Here is a 19,147-nt window from a genome sequence, read left to right on the forward strand (position 1 = left end):
GAAGTCGGGGGCTGAGGCGAGAGCGGTGAACCCGGGCGGCGGTGTCACGACCCTCCTCGGAATACCTGGAAGTGTACACAAGGTGAGGAGGGGCGGCATACCCCGGGGTCGAGACGGTGGTGGTAGTGGTGGTTATCGGACTGTGCGTTACTGATGCAGAGCCACTCGCCAGGTGATGCAACAGCCAAACCTGGCTGAGGTCATCACCCGCGGCAGGCACACCTGAGGAGGCAAAGGTCGGGTTAGTGGGGGGTTCCCCCTCGCCCGAGAGAGAGAGAGGAGAGAGAGAGAGAGAGAGAGAGAGAGAGGAGGAGAGAGAGAGAGAGGCAGGCAAGAGAAGTGAGAACACGTCTGTCACCCAGCGCGGCCGAAAGCAAAGTGATTCTTCACCTCCCAGTCGCGCGGTGCGCTGACTGTCGGACAAGCAGTTAACTACCGAACTCCCTTGTTCGAAGCTTACGACTGGTTCCAGCTGCCGCAAGTTACATACCTATTGTTAAAGGACCGATGGTTTGTATTGCGTATCGGAACAAATAATGAATATGCATCTTTTCCAATGAATATGCATCTTTTCCAAGGCTCTTTTAAAAAGATGTTATTGTTATAATACAATTAAGTTTGTTCATACTTACCTGGCAGATATATATATAGCTGTATTCTCCGAAGTCCGACAGAATTTCAAAATTCGCGGCACACGCAGGGGGCGGCCAGGTGGTGGTACCCATTCCGCCGCTGGGAGGCGGATATCAGGAACTATTCCCCATTTTCTATTCATATTTTATCAGTGCCACTGTCTCCTGAGGGGAGGTGGGTGGGCACTTTAATTATATATATCTGCCAGGTAAGTATGAACAAACTTAATTGTATTATAACAATAACATTTTGTTCATGAAACTTACCTGACAGATATATATATAGCTGAATCCCACCTTCGGATGGTGGGAAGAGACAGAATAGGATTTTTGGGAAACTAAATTAAGTTGATGATATACATCTTGGTTCCTCACCTGTTAGCATAGCCGACTTCGTGATTACTGTCACTAAAGTCTGCTTCTGCGTTACTAGAGTTGCCAGCGAGGTAGAGACCTGTAATGCTGGTGCGCTCTAGATGATCTGTCAACAGGGGCGTGACCACAATGTGACTAGACCATTTATGAAACCATACTTCTGAGGGCAACGAAGCTAAAACCACCACCTGACCTAACCTATTAAAGTTAGTTCCATAACTTTCTAGGCTAAAGAAAAGGAACGCGCCTCAAGCGACCAACCCTTCAAAGTTAAAAAAGCACCACCTATCCCTTTTCTATAGATAGGATTCGTGTTGCTTGCTGCCCCCAATAATATATCTACGGATATGTTAATGGTCCTAGCGACTTACAGATCTCAAATGTCGTCTTCACATCCCGTCGGGAGTGTGAAGCGAACACAGAGTTGCTTCGCTAAAGCGTGGCACTCAGGATGTTACTGAGTGTCATGCTCTGTTGAAATGCTTCCGAGGCCGCGCGCCCTCACCTCTTGAGCATTTCATATTAAGAAAAAATCTCAAATCTTTATGCAAACATAATGAATGAGACTTCTTAAAAGAACTCCTTGACTATAATGCCAGGGTGTTCTTGGACATGAACCAGTCTGGTCTTTTACGGAACACCGCAGATTGTCCGTTGACCTCGACTTACTATAGTTTTATTAAGATAAAACTTGAGAGACCCGACAGGGCACAGGACTCTCTAATGCCTTTGCCCAATAATTTGTGCCATACCCTTGGTCTCCAAACCTTCGGGTCAAGGGTTAGACAGGTTTTCGTTCTTATCAAGAACGGAAGGCTTAGAGGACAGACCGCATTATGTCCTTTAAAGCTAAAACCTCTGATGATAGCTAAAAGCTCACTAATAACCCTCTTTGCCGTTGGCTAGAAGCGGTTAGAATGTTAGCCTTTCTGGTCACGTGTATTAAGTTCGCAGAAAGGATAGGTTCGAAATGCTTTTGGCATCAGAAACTCAGACTACGTCTAAGTTCCATGCCGAACCTGCGACCGAGAATTTCAAGATCTCCCCAGACCTCAAAGATCGTGAAGCTTTGTTGTTTGACAGAACCGAATCTCTGAGCCTAGAGGCCGTCAACAACATATTTGCATATTCTACAATAGTTAGGACTTCCTAGTCTTATCTCGTACTTCATACGGAAAGATAGAACCATAAAGAAATTCACAGAGGTCGAGTTGGAGGAACAGTCATTTCCCTTCACTATCCAGAAACGGCCCCGCTCCGATTGAACACTGAAAATAGCAGGCACTGCTTGCCTTGGCCAAGAGACTGCCATTAATCTAGAAGATCTTATCGCTTCTCGATAGTCTGAACGCCTTCAGACTCAGAGAGGAGATATTAGATACTTCACTAAGTGACGAAGTTAGATTACACCGATTCTCTCGGGAAGGGTCTTTGGACAATTCTCTGAATTACCTGACCTCTGTGAATCCAACCTCTTAGAGGCCAACATGTGGCGACTAAAGCTAATCTCTAGGATCATGAATAAGGGAACAACTAAAGAGGAAGCTCCTTCGTCTTCAAAATTACGAAAAACTTAACGAAAGGACGCCCTCAATCTCTCCTCACTTTCGAAATACTTCTAAGTGAGGATTACTCAGACGTCAGTAGTTGTTGCCTTCGATCGAGAAGACCCGCACGGACGTGCACTAGTTTAACGAACCTCTTGAGGACCGTTACGTTCCGTGCCCAAGCCCATAACCAATTCTCTGTTCTTGAGCTATGAAAGAGCTGAGAAATTATCCGAGATGATTTGGGCCACTCGATCCAAACTCACCCTTCGAGGAACTGGAGAGCGACCAATTTGGCTTCCAATTCTTTCAGACAATGTGCCAGAACATCTGTTCCTCTGTTCGGATGTCTGGCACCCTCTCGCTATCACCCGAGGTGATCCTCAAGCCGTTGAGAGAAAATTAGAATTATTACAAGATCTTTGATGTTATTCCAATTTCTTCGTGAGGAAAAAATTGTAGAGGTCTGAATTGCTGTTTATTCAGGGAAAACAAGCTTCTCCAGCGAGGAAAATGGTCCCCAGCAAACTCATCCATTCCCTCACTCAGCCTGCTTCCTTCCCTAAATAAGGCTGCACTTTGCATAAGCAGGAGAGCATTATTATAGTGCTATGCCGCGGTAGATTCGTACAGAGATCTGTTACCGTGCGGTAAACCCGCACCGAACAAGTATAAGAGATATCTTGTTGAAATTTTCTAAGTAAACGGAAGCATGTTCATTCATGATTACTAGAAATTTCCTCAACCCGAGGCTAAAATCCATGATTGTATTGCAGAGAGACGCAACCAAACGCGCATGACACCGAGCTAGCCGGTACTGCGTAGATCACATCACAGTAACAGCAGCCTTGTTCATCGTCTCGCACTATCTGCCTGAGTTGCCAGCTACTCCCTTTTACGAAGGGATAGGTATGAAATTATCGAGCAAAAGGAAACTCTCAAGCAGGCATATTTAAACGAAACAAAATTCGCTAAATACAGAATCTGAGTTGGTGTTGTCGTAACAATACCTGAATAGTTATTCTTACTCCGAAAACTCTTGGAAGGTTGAAGGGAGTGTCAAATAAATACATTAGAACAACAGTTCTTTCGGCTTCTATCCGCAGAGGTAAATACTATATGCGTATATGACTTGGACCCATGCGTTAGCAAAATGACGCAAAGATAAACTACGTAAGTATTGTAGTAATTTGAAACATCGAATTCTCTACTACATCTTTCCTCGACGAGGAAGAGAAAGAAAGGAAAACGACTGTCCACGTTCTAATGAATGAGACTTTTTAAAAGAACTCCTTGACTCTTTGCCAAGAAAAGGGAGTAATATTCGAATAGAGATCATCAAGAGAGAACCGAGGATCGAAAGGACCGTTCAAAGTTCTTATGATATTGGACATAAGACTTCCTGGATCTAGTCTACAAGTCTTTTTCTTACTCCCCGGATGAGCCTCTGAAAATGAATGAGAGCTCTTCGAAATTTGTTAATGAGTTTATCCGCTTAAACGATAAAAACGTTAAAATCTATGTCAATGAGAACTACCCCATTTATGAGGGGTCCCCCACTTAAATGACAAAACGTTTAGTATCTTGACAATGGGGAAAACGTCCTTACTAGACAAAACTATTAGCACTTTGCTAATAGGGGAAAACCCTTTAACATGACGGAAAGTCACCCAGGAATCAGAGTATATAATCTTCCCGATTCTCAGAGAAATCGATGAAGAGGAAAGAGGGATCGAAGAAAAATTCGGGTATGTCTCTCCGCTAACTCCGAATCCTTTTTTTAAAAATTTCTGTAAAGGAATGTCCTGTGGAGAGTCCTGAAAAAACCTCCTCTTGACGAGCGTTTATAAAGCGTCAAGCGTCCTAAGAAACGTCCTGAACAGCAAATAAAACGCCTTCTACAAGTCTTTTCTCTCGCAAAGCGTCCTGCCGAGCTTCCACCGAAGCGTCCTGGCGAATGTGCACAAAAGCGTCCTCAAAAGCGTCCTGGAAAGCGTCCTGCTGAGCGTCCTCAAAAGCGTCCTGCTGAGCGTCCTCAAAAAACGTCCTGCTTAGCTACGAGCGTGTCTGAGCAGAGAACACCAAGCTCTTCTGAACGACGTTTCAGAGAAGGAAACTCGTTGAGCGCCTTGATGCATGCAAAGGCCCGCCAAGAGGCGTCCTGGTGAGCGACCTTGCCAACATCCTCATGTTATGACGAACCGCGTTTTGCGTATGACGTTGAATATTTTTAAGGGACGTCCTCATGCGAGTCTCCATGGAGAGCCGCACGCTGCTCCTGAAGAGTGTGAACACTAAAGGAAGACGTATGGCTTTCGTCTTCCGCAAGGTGCTTGCCGAAGCGTCCTGGAGAATGTCTCTACTTATAGGACGTCGAGCACCTCCAAAAGCTTCCTCACGTCTAAATTGCCCTTCTTATGCCGACCAGAGACATAAGTTGTTTGACTGTGCAAAGCAGCTTGCCGGCCGTCAAACTTATCAGCTTGCTTTTCGAAGTAAAAGCGAACGTTACATAACGTATACGGAGCGCCATGAGGAGAGGAGACGAATACTGAGTTGCTCCTCCAAAAGGTGGAATCAAGAATGTCCTTGATTACCAAATTCTTTTGGAATGCTAGCGAGGTTGAAACAGCTCTAACTTCATGAGCGTTCACTCGCAGGAGGCTCAAATCACTCTTCTGGCAAGATGAATGAACCTCCTTAATAATGTACAAGTGATATATACATGAGCGTTCATATACATGAGCGTTCACTCGCAGGAGGCTCAAAACAAACTCTTCTGGCAAGATGAATGAGCCTCTTTAATAATGTATAAATGATGTATACATGAGGCGTTCACTCTCAGGGGGCTCAAATCACTCTTCTGGCAAGATGAATGAGCCTCCTTAATAATGTATAAATGATCTATACATGAGCGGTCACTCGCAGGAGGCTCAAATCACTCTTCTGGAAAGATGATGAGCCTCCTTAATAATAAGTATAAATGATATATACATGAGCGTTCACTCGCAGGAGGCTCAAATCACTCTTCTGGCAAGATGAATGAGCCTCCTTAAATGTCCCTTAGAAAAAGAGCCAATGCATTCTTCTAAAAGGGTAAATGTGGTCTCTTACTCCCACCTCATCCTCTCGTGACGAGAGAGAGGACGTGAAGCGTCCTCTTCTCTAAAGCTTCTTTAGGGGGTGCGAGTCCTTCCGAGAGCCCCAACCCGTGTGGGGAGGATGCCTCGGAGGCCGAGAAACAACCCTTGAAGCTTCGTGCACGTGCTCGATCTTCGGCAGCCTGGGAAGCGACAACAGGATCCCAATGCCGAAAGGAAGCCAGATCAGCATGAAAAACCCGTAACCCTCCTTCGGCTTTTGACATGCCCTCTCCTGGTTTCTGGGAGTCCGACAGAGGTCTAGGCCTAGAGGCGTTATGGGGCCGATCTGACGTTCCCTCCTAACGAGAGAGAGAACGTGAAGCGTCCTCTTCTCTAAAGCTTCTTAGAGGGCGCGAGTCCTTCCGAGAGCTCCACCCTTTGCGCGGGGAGGACGCCTCGGAGGACGAGAAGCAATCCTTCAAGATTCGTGCGCGTGCACGAATCTTAGCAGCCTGGGAAGCGTCAACAGGTTTCTGCCGAAGGGACGCCAGATCGGTGGGGAGCCCCCGTAACCCTCTTGCGGCTTTCGACATGCCCTCTCCCTGAGTCCTGGGAGTCCGACAGAGGTCCAGGCCTAGAGGCATTATGGGGCCGATCTGACGCCCCCTCCATAACACAAGGGGCACTACACTTCACAACACTGATTGGAGAGCGAGCACTTTAGTCTAAGATTACTTGATGTAATCCTCTAGCAGACACTTCTTCTAGGCCCGTAAGCCATACCACAGGGTTAGGCAAAATAAAATCTACAGGAGGTTAGAAGGTTCATTATTTCTAACTTCTGTTTACTGTGGAGGAAAACTCCTGATTCTAACACGCTCTAAAATGCGTACATGAATCCTACTTCTTCCGTAATCAGTCACACATTACACTAATTACATTGAACTTATGCAAAGAAAACAAGTAAACGCCATATACACTAAGCGAGTGTCTACCGAAAGTTCGGTAGCTTCACCATCCCCCATGCAGACAACAAAATCTGAAACTAGGCTAACTAGCCTCAGACATCAAATGCAATGAAAAATTTACGATAGCGTATGCCTAGCCACAAATCCAAGTCAATAATCGTAAGAATAATTAGGATACTTAAGCGGCTAATGAAGTTTCAAAATCCTAGGCGGAGGTCTGTAAACAGTTGTTTACCGACCGGCGACAGAAAAAATATGAATAGAAAATGGGAATAGTTCCTGATATCCGCCTCCCAGCGGCGGGAATGGGTACCACCACCTGGCCGCCCCCTGCGTGTGCCGCGAATTTTGAAATTCTGTCGGACTTCGGAGAATACAGCTATATATATATCTGTCAGGTAAGTTTCATGAACAAATTATGCTTTACTTCACTGCATCCAATAATATTGTATGTATTTTCATATTACTACTGTTGTATTACAAAATACAAAAATAGCAATCAATGTTTTGGTTTGGAACTCTGCTGAGGATGATTGCGATGTAAGTTTATTTTACTGTACTGAAGTAAAATCAAGAGCGATATTCTTGCTTCTAGTTAGCGTAAATGAATCTAAAGATACTCTATTGATATGGGACAAGGTTATTTTACGTTATACAAGTGTTTTCATAACATTGTGATCGAAATTTAGTTATTTTTTTAATTAGTAGATGGCGCTGATGGCATGTTTATTGTGTAAAAAAATCAACAGATTGCATTAGAATTTTCACTTGATTTCATCAGAATACTACGAGCTTTACATATTTATCTTTAAATGGAGTGAACACAGTAAAATGTGTTCTTCCATGCCAAATAGTTTTGATTAAAACACATTTCTCTCAAATTTTGTTTATGGTCGAGTTTGATGGTGCTATACTGAAGTTTCCATGTTGCCGATGCACGATAATAGTCGTTAGCAGATGAACAATCTTTCCTCAGCTTCAGCTACAATTGACAGCTTAAATTTAGCAGTATATGCCCTTGCCGATCTTTTCTCCATAGAGAATAAGGATTAGTCATGCAAAAGTGTATCATTCCTATTCTTTTTAAAGTCATTTGTAACATAACTATGGTAATTTTTTAATATCGTACGATGGCTGAAATGCAAAACAAGCCGCTGTAGTTATCGAATTTGGTTCATAGCAAATCAGCTATTTCTGACTGCATGCATTTACACAACAAGTGTAACATTACTGACAATACTTTCAACTTTCTCTTTTACTCTTTATAACTTAACTAGAAGATGGGATAGATAAAGAGATGGAGGAAAAGGGGTTAGCCTAAGTAGAAATTGGGATAGATAAACAGAAGGAAAAGAGGTTAGCCTATTGAAATTGGTCTCAAAAATTGAACTCACATGTTACATGAGATACATGATCAAATCATTGTTTTAGGGGGAAAATTTGGGGGTCGCATGACATAAGAGGTCTTGTGTAGCGCAAGTACATACGGTAAGCCTACTGTTTTTAAAATCCATCCTATGGTCATTTTCCAAATAATGCCTAGCTATAGCACTCCCGCATGAGTTAAGCTGTACTGCCCTTCTGTGTCCTTGGATTCTAGTCCTTATTCCCCCACATTTTTGTCTCCACAATTGCTGCAATTAATTATGTATACCCCCTCCTACATCATTTGCATTAGTCTTCTCTTTCCAATTTACTTTTACATTGTTTTTTTTTCAGTGTATACATTTGGTACAACCATAAAACACAAAATATGTAAAAATAAATTAGAAAGAGAAGACAGTAATGCAGATGATGTAGGGATATTCATAATTAATTGCAGCAATTGTAGAGACACATATGTGGGGGAAACAGGTAGGGGAATAAGGACTAGAATCCAAGAACACAGAAGGGCAGTACAGCTCAACTCACAGGGGAGTGCTATAGCTAGCTAAGCATTGTTGGGAAAAGGACCATAAGATGGATTTTAAAAACTAAGTTTAGCATATACAATAGCAATAACATCAGTCATAGAAGGGTAGTGGAAGGAGCACTCATCAGAGATTGAAGTGATAGAAAGAAACAAAGGTTTCACTTCAGAAGATCCCATAAGCCAAGTTTTGATATTAAAAGAGGCTAAGATTTACCCTTCTGACCTGGAAATTAGGTTTTCTGCCCAACAGACTGATGATGACCACTTACTTACCACAAGGGTTAATCCCACTGACCATCAGCTCAGGATATCGGTATGACAAGTGGGGATTAACAACTCTCAACAGAATGGAAACCAGGACAGTCATCACACTAATGAAAGCTCAACAAGAAATTCCAGAACACTGCTCGGCCTTAACCCAGTCTAACAACCTACACATCTCTTCAGAAAAGGACACAGATAGGGGCTGAAAGTATTCAAGTGTTAGGTAAAATACTCTGAAAGTACTCGAGCATTAAGTAAAATACTATGTAAATACTCACAAGTAAACAAGTTTTACTCAATAATTTTGTGGGTTTCTATTTACATCTTCAGAAGAAAACTGAAAGTTTTGTTTGGTTCATTATTATTATTATTATTTTATTTCATTTATTTAGTTTTTCTTTTCTATCACAGTCATCCTATTCGACTTAGTGGTTTTTATAATGTGGGGTTCTGGGTTGCATACTGCCTCCTTAGGAGTCCATCATTTTTCTTACTGTGTGTGCTGTCAGTTTTTTTTCCCTTTTATTATGACTGCACAGGAGAAAGACATAGGCAACAGTTGTCCATTTATTCAATGTCTGCCTAGCAGCAAAGCATTCAAGCAAAAACTGATCTTGTTGAAAATAATTTCAGTTAATTAATCGCTGGAACAAATAAAGCAAAGGGAAAAATTAAACAAATGCATACCCAAAACAACCAGCTGTCATACTCTGTTATGATGCCAATGGAGGTTACATAATTCATAGGATAAGGAAAAGACATACTGCTAAATAGTAGCACTTTTCTTGACCAATGTAAGTGATTTTTCAAGACAAAGGAGGCAGAACACTTAGGGTTCCTTTCACTAAAAGTATACACAATACACAAACTACTTCATATTATCCTATTTAGTTATCTGTGGAACCTTAAAAACCCAGTGAGGATAGATCAAGGAAAATATATGAAAAGGAAAAGGCAGAACTAATAGCCAAATGCTGCAAAAAAAAAAAAAAATCTTTGGACACTCAGAGCACCTTAAACCTATCTACTGTGAGCTGTTGACAGAAAAATGGCCACAATAAGATTGCTGTGTAAAAGTATTTTATTACTCATCTACCACATCCCCTTTACTCGGCTTAGGCATACTGGAGAATGTTAACAAGAGGTCGATGGCAAAGGGGGTGAAAAAAAAAAAAAAAAAAAAAAAAAAAAAAAAAAAAAAAAAAAAAAAAAAAAAAAAAAAAAAAAAAAAAAAAAAAAAAAAAAAAAAAAAAAAAAAAAAAAAATGGGATTCAACCCTGATTCTAGTGTGATACACCTCTTAACAGAGGAAAGGCAGTACAACTTTGAGAATGTTATCAGGTTGTAATTAATTTTCACAATAGTTGAGAGCCTGGTAACTTGATCTGTACCTTAAAAAGTTAAGTGTAGAAAAAGCTGAATCATCATCAGGGTTTTCAATAATCACCAGTTCTAGCCTATTCCAATGTGTCTTGGAAAGTCTCATAACTTTCTTTAATAAAATAAATATGCCTCTTCCTGTATTAATACAAAAGCTTCAGTGGTCTAAATAAAATAACAAACCTTAAAAATTTATGGCCAAGTGAGCTCTCTTAACACTTACACGCCGAAGCTGTATTTGAAAAATCGTCTACCGTAAGTCGGCGGCGTTCGCGAGTGAGTGCCGAAGTGGAAAAAATTTTTTTTTTTTTTTTTTTTTTTTTTAATTCACAGCACGCTTAGTTTTCTAGATTAAGAGTTAATTTTTGGCTCCTTTTTTGTCATTGCCTGAAGTTTAGTATGCAACCATCAGAAATGAAAAAAAATAAATATCATTATCATATATAAATATTGGGATATATGAGCAAAAAAAATTTCATATATAATTGTATACAAATCGCGCCGAGCAAAACGGTTAAAGCTAAAGAGTAATTTTTATTCGTTGTATTGTACACTAAATTGTGATCATTTTGGTATACAACACATTGTAAAATGATCAAGGCAACACAGAGAAAATATTATCACAAAATGATGCATGAATTCGTAACGTGCGGACGTAAAAAAAAAAGCAGTTTTAAAAAATTCACCATAAATCAAAATATTGTGCTAGAGATTTCCCGTTTGTTGCAAAATGATGGTAATTGATTGAATATTACTAGACTGTAAGTGTTGTAGCTTACAATTGCAGTTTTCAACCATTTCGGTCAAGTTAAAGCTGACCGAAGGACAAATTTTTTCTATTTATTGTTATTTATATGAAAATATTTCAAAACTGATAAAAGCTATAACCATGGGTTGTTTTTTGTTGTATTCTACATGAAATTGCACACATTTTCATATATAAAAATTTATGTAACGGCTAATTCAAAATGGTGCAAACATTACGACAATCGGACGAACAAATTTATGATTTTTTCAGAAGTTACCGCGCGGACATAAGGAAAAAGTTTATTTCATAAATTCACCATAAATCGAAATATTGTCCTAGAGACTTCGAATTCCTTGCAAAATAAAGGTAAATGATTGAATATTACTAGAATGTAATAGTTTTAGCTTACAATTGCATTTTTTTACCATCTGTTTTTTGTTGTATTCTACATAAAATTGCGCACATTTTCATATATAAAACTTTATGTAACGGCTAATTTAAAATGGTGCAAGCATTACAACAATCGGACAAAATTTTTTTTTATTTTTTTCGGAAAAGTTACCACGCGGACATAAGGAAATTTTTTTTTTTTCATAAATTCACCATAAATCGAAATATTGTGCTAGAGACTTTCAATTTGTTGCAAAATAAAGGTAAATGATTGAATATTACTGGAATGTAAGTGTTTTAGCTTACAATTGCATTTTTTTACCATTTCGGTCGAGTTAAAATTGACTAAAGGTTGATATTTTAGCACTTATTGTTATTTATATGAAAATATTTCAAAACTGATAAAAGCTACAACCATGGGTTGTTTTTTTTATTGTATTCTACATGAAATTGCACACATTTCCAAATATAAAACTTTATGTAACGGCTAATATAAAATGGTGCAAAGATTACAACAATCGGACAAAAAAATTTATGATTTTTTTCGGGAGAGTTACCGCGCGGACGTAAGGAAAAGGTTTTTTTCATAAATTCACCATAAATTGAAATATTGTGCTAGAGACTTCCAATTTGTTGCAAAATGAAGGTAAATGATTAAACATTACTAGAATATAAGAGTTTTAGCTTACAATTGCGTTTTCGACCCTTTCGGTAGAGTCAAAGTTGACCGAAGGTTGAAATTTTGGCACATCGTTATTTATATGAAAATATTCCAAAACTGATAAAAGCTACAACCATGAGTTGTTTTTTTATGTATTGTACATGAAATTGCACACATTTTCATATATAATACTCCATGTAACGGCTAATATAAAATGGTGCAAAAATTATGTTAAAGTGACAAAATAATTTTAGAGATGTGTCGCTGATGCTTTTTAGTGCGAGAAGAAAGAAATTCGCGATTGCACGCCTGGGTAATGATTGTAAACAAAACAACACCTTGATCCGTGAGCTCCCAGCATCCCTCAAGGAGCGTGATTCAAAAGTTTTCACCTAGTAGGCCTATAACTATTTTTCCGCAAAATTTTTTAAAAACTTTTTTTTTCTTCAACGTACCATATGTCCAATCGGCACCCGACAGACAATTTTCGTCAACGTTTAAAACGTCCAATCGGCGTTGAAAGGTTAACACAAACAAATACTGTATCACATTTAAAACAAATGTATTTTAATACTTCCATAAAAATATTTTTAGTTTTCATGGAGTAAAGAAAGAAAAATCCAACAAGAACTAATTCTGCATAAATGATTACCCATCCTAGATCAAGCAACTTAGGTTCCACATACCTTCTGCATGTCGTGCCCGAAGTTTGTTCAGGATGGTAGTGGAATCAAAACCTGCATTATCACACAATTGTCTTGGGATGATTTCTAAAGCTTTGGCAAATGCAGCCATGAATAACTGTTCCTTGCTGGCGATGCTTCGAGAATACTCTCTCAAGTGCTTGCTGATTTCCAGTTCAACTGCACCACCACCTGTAATAAACAAGAGGAAAACCCATGCTGAATTCTAAGACACTATGATCAAATAAAAAACACAAACACTTCTACAAACCTAGAATACTAAAGGTACATATACTATGTCAAGTTTGTAATGATGTCTCAAACATGGAATACACAGCAAAAAAGCTAAACAATTACCGGCCACAACAGCATCATGTCTAAGTGCTCTGCGGACAATCATGATGGCATCATGAAGGGATCTCTCAGTTTCTTCCAAGAACTGCTCAGCTCCTCCACGCAGGACAATGGTACAAGTCTTTGTTTGTGGACAACCCATAAACAAGTTATACCTGTAAGAATCAGAATACATATATGAAAAATATACTGAAAATACTAAAGCTTACAGGATGATGCAATAAAACCATATGTAGCACATGTTCATAAAAATGTCATAGTCAACAACATGACAAGCAGACATAATTTTTGGAAGGCTGTAAAGATACAGAAGCAACGTAAGTTGTCGTTGATTAGACCTACAGTAGGGCCTCATTAATCGCGGGGGATAGGGCCCAGAACCCCCCGTGATAAGTAAATACTCGTGTTATCCTGGTACCCCCCCCCCCTAAAAAATTGCTAAAAACTGCCTACTTTAATAATTAACCCACCCAAGACCACTATTTCAATGTTTGTAACTGCCTACTTTAGTTCAAGCACCAAATATGTCTTCAACTATCACCTTAAACTAAATTCAAGACAGTCAAGACAGTTTCAAAGTTATTCTTTCCTGTTTTCAATTTCCCCTTCATCAGATCAGCAAACAAAAGTATAATTACCAAACAATTCCTTTCTATTTTCATGATTTGGCTGCTGCACCAAACTAAGAGTACATAGTATATCTATTTCGTGAATGAACATATTTATGATAAAAAAAAAATTATTTATGATTACAGCACCCAACTATAATATTAATGTATAAACAGCAAAATACAGCAATAAAAATGTATTTTTGTCTTTTGTTTACATTTAGAATCAGGTGATGGACGTTCATTATCGAAAGAATTATTTTGGAAAACAATTTAGTTGCTAAAAGAAACGAATTTATTAATGGAATTATTATTATTATTAACTTTGTACATAATAGTTTATGATATTATGATACAGTAATTCATATTTGAGAGAGAGAGAGAGAGAGAGAGAGAGCAGCTTAGGACGAAAGTAACTTGAATAGCTTGAGAGAGCAGCTTAGGACGAGAGTAACTTGAATAGCTTGAGAGAGCAGCTTAGGACGAGAGTACTGTTGACTATCTTAGCTTGAGAATAACATAATGAAATTTGTATTTTAAATATTTTTATGGTGATAAGAAATGAAACATGTATAGTGATAAGATATTCTCTTGTATACTGTTATAATATGTGATAATCATTGGGTCAACTATAAAAGTTGTATTGAAAGCACAATTTCGTAAATCACAGAAAGAATAAAAATATGGCAACACATGCATCTAAAAATGTCGGGGACCATCTTGTTCTTTTATTACGATAATAATAGATCAGTATTATAGTATTTTTCTGTGATGAGAGAGAGAGAGAGAGAGAGAGAGAGAGAGAGAGAGAGAGAGAGAGAGAGAGAGAGAGAGAGAGAGAGAGCTATTAACATTCATAGTATTTGAAAATTTTTAAATGAGTTTATCCTAAACATGCATTTAGTCATGAAAAGAAGAAAAAAACAGTAATTAGTGAATCTTGCTGTGATAAAATTCGTGATTTCGTTAATTTTCCGGAATATACGTAGCATTTGGGCTCCACAAAAAAAAGGAAGCAAAGTGATTAATGACAGAATTTAGAGGATTATTTACGTAAAAATACATTGGTAGTGTGTAGAACGGTGACGTCACGGTGGTCATACGTATTTTTTTCATGAATGAATATGCATTTATGATAAAAAAAATAGTTACTGTACTGCTTAGAGTACGATACTGTAATATTAATGTAATCACATCAAAATAAAGTAATCATTGCATACTTTAAACATGTAAAGTGTATTTTTGTCTTTTGAAAAATGCATTCCCCAAGGAATTATTCCTTGAAGAGGCTTTTTATTATGAAGATATGCCAATAATATTTAAGATTTGTGTTTTATTATGAATATATGACGATAATATATAAGGTAAAAATGGTTTTATTACGTTTACGCTTTGTCGCCGATCGCAAACAACAATACGATAATCTATGACAATTATAGTTTGTATGACTGCAGTCTTCAGAGAAGTTGATTACGTTATACCAAAACAATAATGAAGTTCGAATTGAAAATTTATGTTTTCCTAAATGTTATTACTACTGTAATTACATTACTACTATTTACATTTCTAAAAGGCTAAGAATGACAAAGGTGCTGTGAAGTGTAACTCAATGTTTACATTTCTGCTGGCCCCTCAACTACAAGTTGATGTCAATGATGTGGAATTATTTCATGAATAGGCTATATATTATGAAGATATGCCAATAATATATAAGGTGAGAATGGTTTTATTACCTATATTATCAGTTAATATCATAATGTGAATCTGTTCACGCATTTGCTGGTTATCGGAACCGGACGAGGCTTAGCCTACCACGGACAAGCCCGCGATGCTGTGATTCATACCAGCGATATAGACTGAGAAGTGGTCCAAGGAAAAACCCGTGATTAACTGAATCTGTGATTGCTGATCCGCGACTAAGCGGGGCCCCACTATTTCTTTCGCAATATTATATTAGAGTCAATGCTTATGAAGTGAATGTCCACACCATGAATTTCAAACTGACTTACTGATCACTTAATGTTTATCATTATTTTCATGCTTATGAAGTGCAAATATTATTATTCCCAAATTAACTTACTGATAATTTAATGTTTACCATTATTTTCAGTGTATAAAATTGCATCCATAATCAATCTCCCTTCCTCATGCAAATAAATTTCTTACACCAACAAAGCCTCCTCTACATACAAATTATCAATTTGTCCTGTATTTAATCTGATACAGTATAGTGAAGGTAACCAAAACCAAGGGCAATGTGTTTTCACTATTAATCTTATCTACACAATATGGAAAGATTTAATATTTCCATGACAAGCATCTCTTTGCAACAACCACAACAAGCAAAACCAGCTTCAATATAGTTTGTCACACAACACTGAATTAGGCCTTGACTAGACCACCTAATATGACTTATGAAAAAATCAAAGCAATGCATTCTTAATAAAGATTCTCGCACGTTTAAAAAAAAATAAGCATGTAGATTTTCACATATGTTATTATAAAAAAACATTCTCTACAGTATCATAGTAAATAGAAATTAACCCTGGATGTAATGAGTGACCCATATAATAAAAGAAGCATTAAAATACCTAATGATAAAAGAATACACCCCTGAACAAAATCTTGAAAGCAGCAGCAAACAAAAAACACTTACCTATCAGCACCAATCTGTCTTTCTTCAAATTTTGCACATGTGCCTAGGACTGAATCATTAAGGTCATGAGCAGTGGACATAATCCCACCTCCACAAGCCTTCATGGTACGTTTCAAATCCTCATCAACCACACGTCCAGCACAAAACATGTCCCTGAAAAAAATTAATTCCTCCATTTACACATTCCAAATTAAAGTAAACCATTTAAAACATTCTACAACAATAAAAAAACCGAAAGACAAATTTAAAACATGCAAAAGTCTTTTCCTTTGCAAAATTTTGGTAAAAAAGAAAAATAAAGTCTGGAAATCTTCAATCAAGAAAAAATCTAGATAAGTAAATGTCTCAAATTATTAATCTTATACTACATCATGTACAAACTAAACATAGCACGAATGAATCTCAGCAACAAAAACACAGGAAGGATGGATGTAAATTTTGATCAAAACCTTATAAAGAATCGTGACAGTTTGGTACGAACAGACCAAATTGAAGCTATTTCCAGATCATTGCACAAGGTACATCACAGCCAATGCTAATGACAGGGCCTAAATCATTCAGCACTATTAAGAGAAAGTGATAATGAGAGGTGTGGTATTGATGCTATATCAAAAATAAAAGAAAAGATGGTGTCTGTAATACCATAATATTCAAAATATCAAAATAATATCCAGAATATCAAGTACCCACTTGAGTCGCCACACTCAATAGCACAAGTGAGTGTTGCCATGTAACTATGTTTCATCTATTTCAGAGAGAATACACTTGTTTCCAAATAGTATCATCTATATATATATGAATGTGTGTGCATGTATGTACGTATACACAGTATACATCCAAATGTCTTAATCTAGGTAGCCAGCAATAATGTTGTTGGTTTTGCTTCATCGTATGCCTGGCAGTGTGTACCACCTTCCGGAGCACTCCAACACTTTGTTTTGCTCCAAACCCTTCAAACTAAAATTACCAAATTATAATAGGTCTAGAACTGAAAAGAGGAAGGTTGGTATTACATGCATACCACCTTCATGTACCCAGAACTATGCAATAGTCTTGAATGGCGGTACTCTGTGTACCCCCAAAACAAACTAAAAACAAAAGTTTGATTCCAAGTTCAGCTACTACTGAAAATAATGCTTAAGAGGACTTTTTAACATTTTCTTGAGTTCATTACTTAAAAACTGCATAAGTTTCTTGATAATATTTTAAAAAATTTCAATAAAAATTAAGAGAGACAAAAGCAATTAACTCAAAGTTTCCTTAGTATATTAAACCCCTTTTCACATAATACTCTTGTTGAATGCATTACTATACAAATTTACCTGACAATATTAAAATTGAATCAAACCGAGCATTCACTCATTTTATTGACAATTTTTTGTGATAAAGGCTTTGGGACATTAAAAGATACCCAGGCAAACACCTGTATTGTGCCAGTTACACTTTCTTGAAAGTAAAATAATTCACTCAAGGAATTTCATGATATTTATGATGCATGCTCAGTTGATCTGGGATGAGGACAAACTGGTTTGCACAGCTTTGACTACAGGACACAATGAGGTTACCTTGTGCTGAAGCTATTTTCAGGTTACCCTTTGGCAAGATGAACAATCTTTAGGTCCCTTACTAGGGAGTAGTAGAGGACTAATCAAAAGCTACTGACCAATTCCCTAACCAATCAACCCCTTGAAGATATGTCACATTTCTGCATGTGTTAAGTAGGCAGAGGAGGTTTCCAAATCTGTCCAACAGGAGCAAGAATGACCTCCACTCCTAATTTACCTTGCCACTGAAGGTAGGGCAATAGAAAAGCTATGGCAACCCTTCTTCAAAGATCTTAACTAGGAGTGCATGTAATTAACCCTCTTACGCCGAAGCCCTAAAAATCAAAACCTCTCCTGTATGCCGGTGCCGGTTTGGAGTGAGCGCGGAAGCGGAAAAAATAATTTTTTCAAAAAATCACAGCGCGCTTAGTTTTGAAGATTAAGAGTTCATTTTTGGCTCATTTTTTTTTTCATTGCCTGAAGTTTAGTATGCAATCGTCAGAAATGAAAAATAATATCATTATCATATGTAAATAATGCGATATATGGTAGCGAAAAAAAAAAAAAATTAATAGATAATTGTATTCAAATCACGCTGTGCAAAAAACGGTCAAAGCTAACGAGGTCAATTTGTTTTCGTTGTATTGTACACTAAATTGCAATCCTTTTGATATATAATACATAGTAAAACAATAAAAGCAACACCGGAAAAATATTAACACAAAATGATGTATGAATTCGTAACGAGTGGACGTAAAAAAATGTTATTTTCAAAAATTCACCGTAATTCTAAATATTGTTCTAGAGACTTCCAATTTGTTTCAAAATTAAGACAAATGATTGAATATTACGATACTGTAGGAGTTTTAGATTAGAATTGCAGATTTCGACCATTTCGGACGAGTTAAATTTGACCGAATGTCGAAATTTTTATATATATATATTTTTATATGCACATATTTCGGAGTTGGAAAAAGCTACAACCTTTAATTACTTTTTATTGTATTCTTCATGAATTTGCGCACATTTTGATATATGAAACTCTATAAAAAGGCTAATATGAAAAGGAGCAAATATTAAGATAATGCGATGTACGTATTTCGGAGACTTGCGGCCGCGAATCGGCACGCGGAGTGAAGGTAAATATATTTTTCAAAAATTCACCATAAATCACAATATTGTTTTAGAGACTTCAAATATGTTTCAAAATGAAGAAAAATGACGGAATATTACTAGGCCGTAAGAGTTTTAGCTTACAATTGCGTTTTTTAACTATTTCGGTAGAGTCAAATTTGACCGAACGTGGTTTTTTTTCTATTTATCGTGATTTATATGCAAATAT

The 19,147-nt window shown here is 37.7% G+C and overlaps 1 protein-coding gene across 1 annotated transcript in view; it reads right to left on the reverse strand.

Annotated features, from left to right (window-relative positions):
* LOC135197867 (T-complex protein 1 subunit eta-like) overlaps positions 1-19,147 on the reverse strand; it is a gene marked incomplete at its 5' end in the record, with an annotated part of 56,697 nt that overhangs the window by 12,849 nt on the left and 24,701 nt on the right. The window contains 3 exon segments of the mRNA XM_064225059.1: positions 12,647-12,835; positions 13,001-13,152; positions 16,262-16,414. Of these exon segments, the coding sequence (XP_064081129.1) occupies positions 12,647-12,835; positions 13,001-13,152; positions 16,262-16,414 (494 nt within the window).

This window comes from Macrobrachium nipponense, chromosome 21, assembly GCF_015104395.2.
Source record: "Macrobrachium nipponense isolate FS-2020 chromosome 21, ASM1510439v2, whole genome shotgun sequence".
NCBI classification, from domain to species: domain Eukaryota; kingdom Metazoa; phylum Arthropoda; class Malacostraca; order Decapoda; family Palaemonidae; genus Macrobrachium; species Macrobrachium nipponense.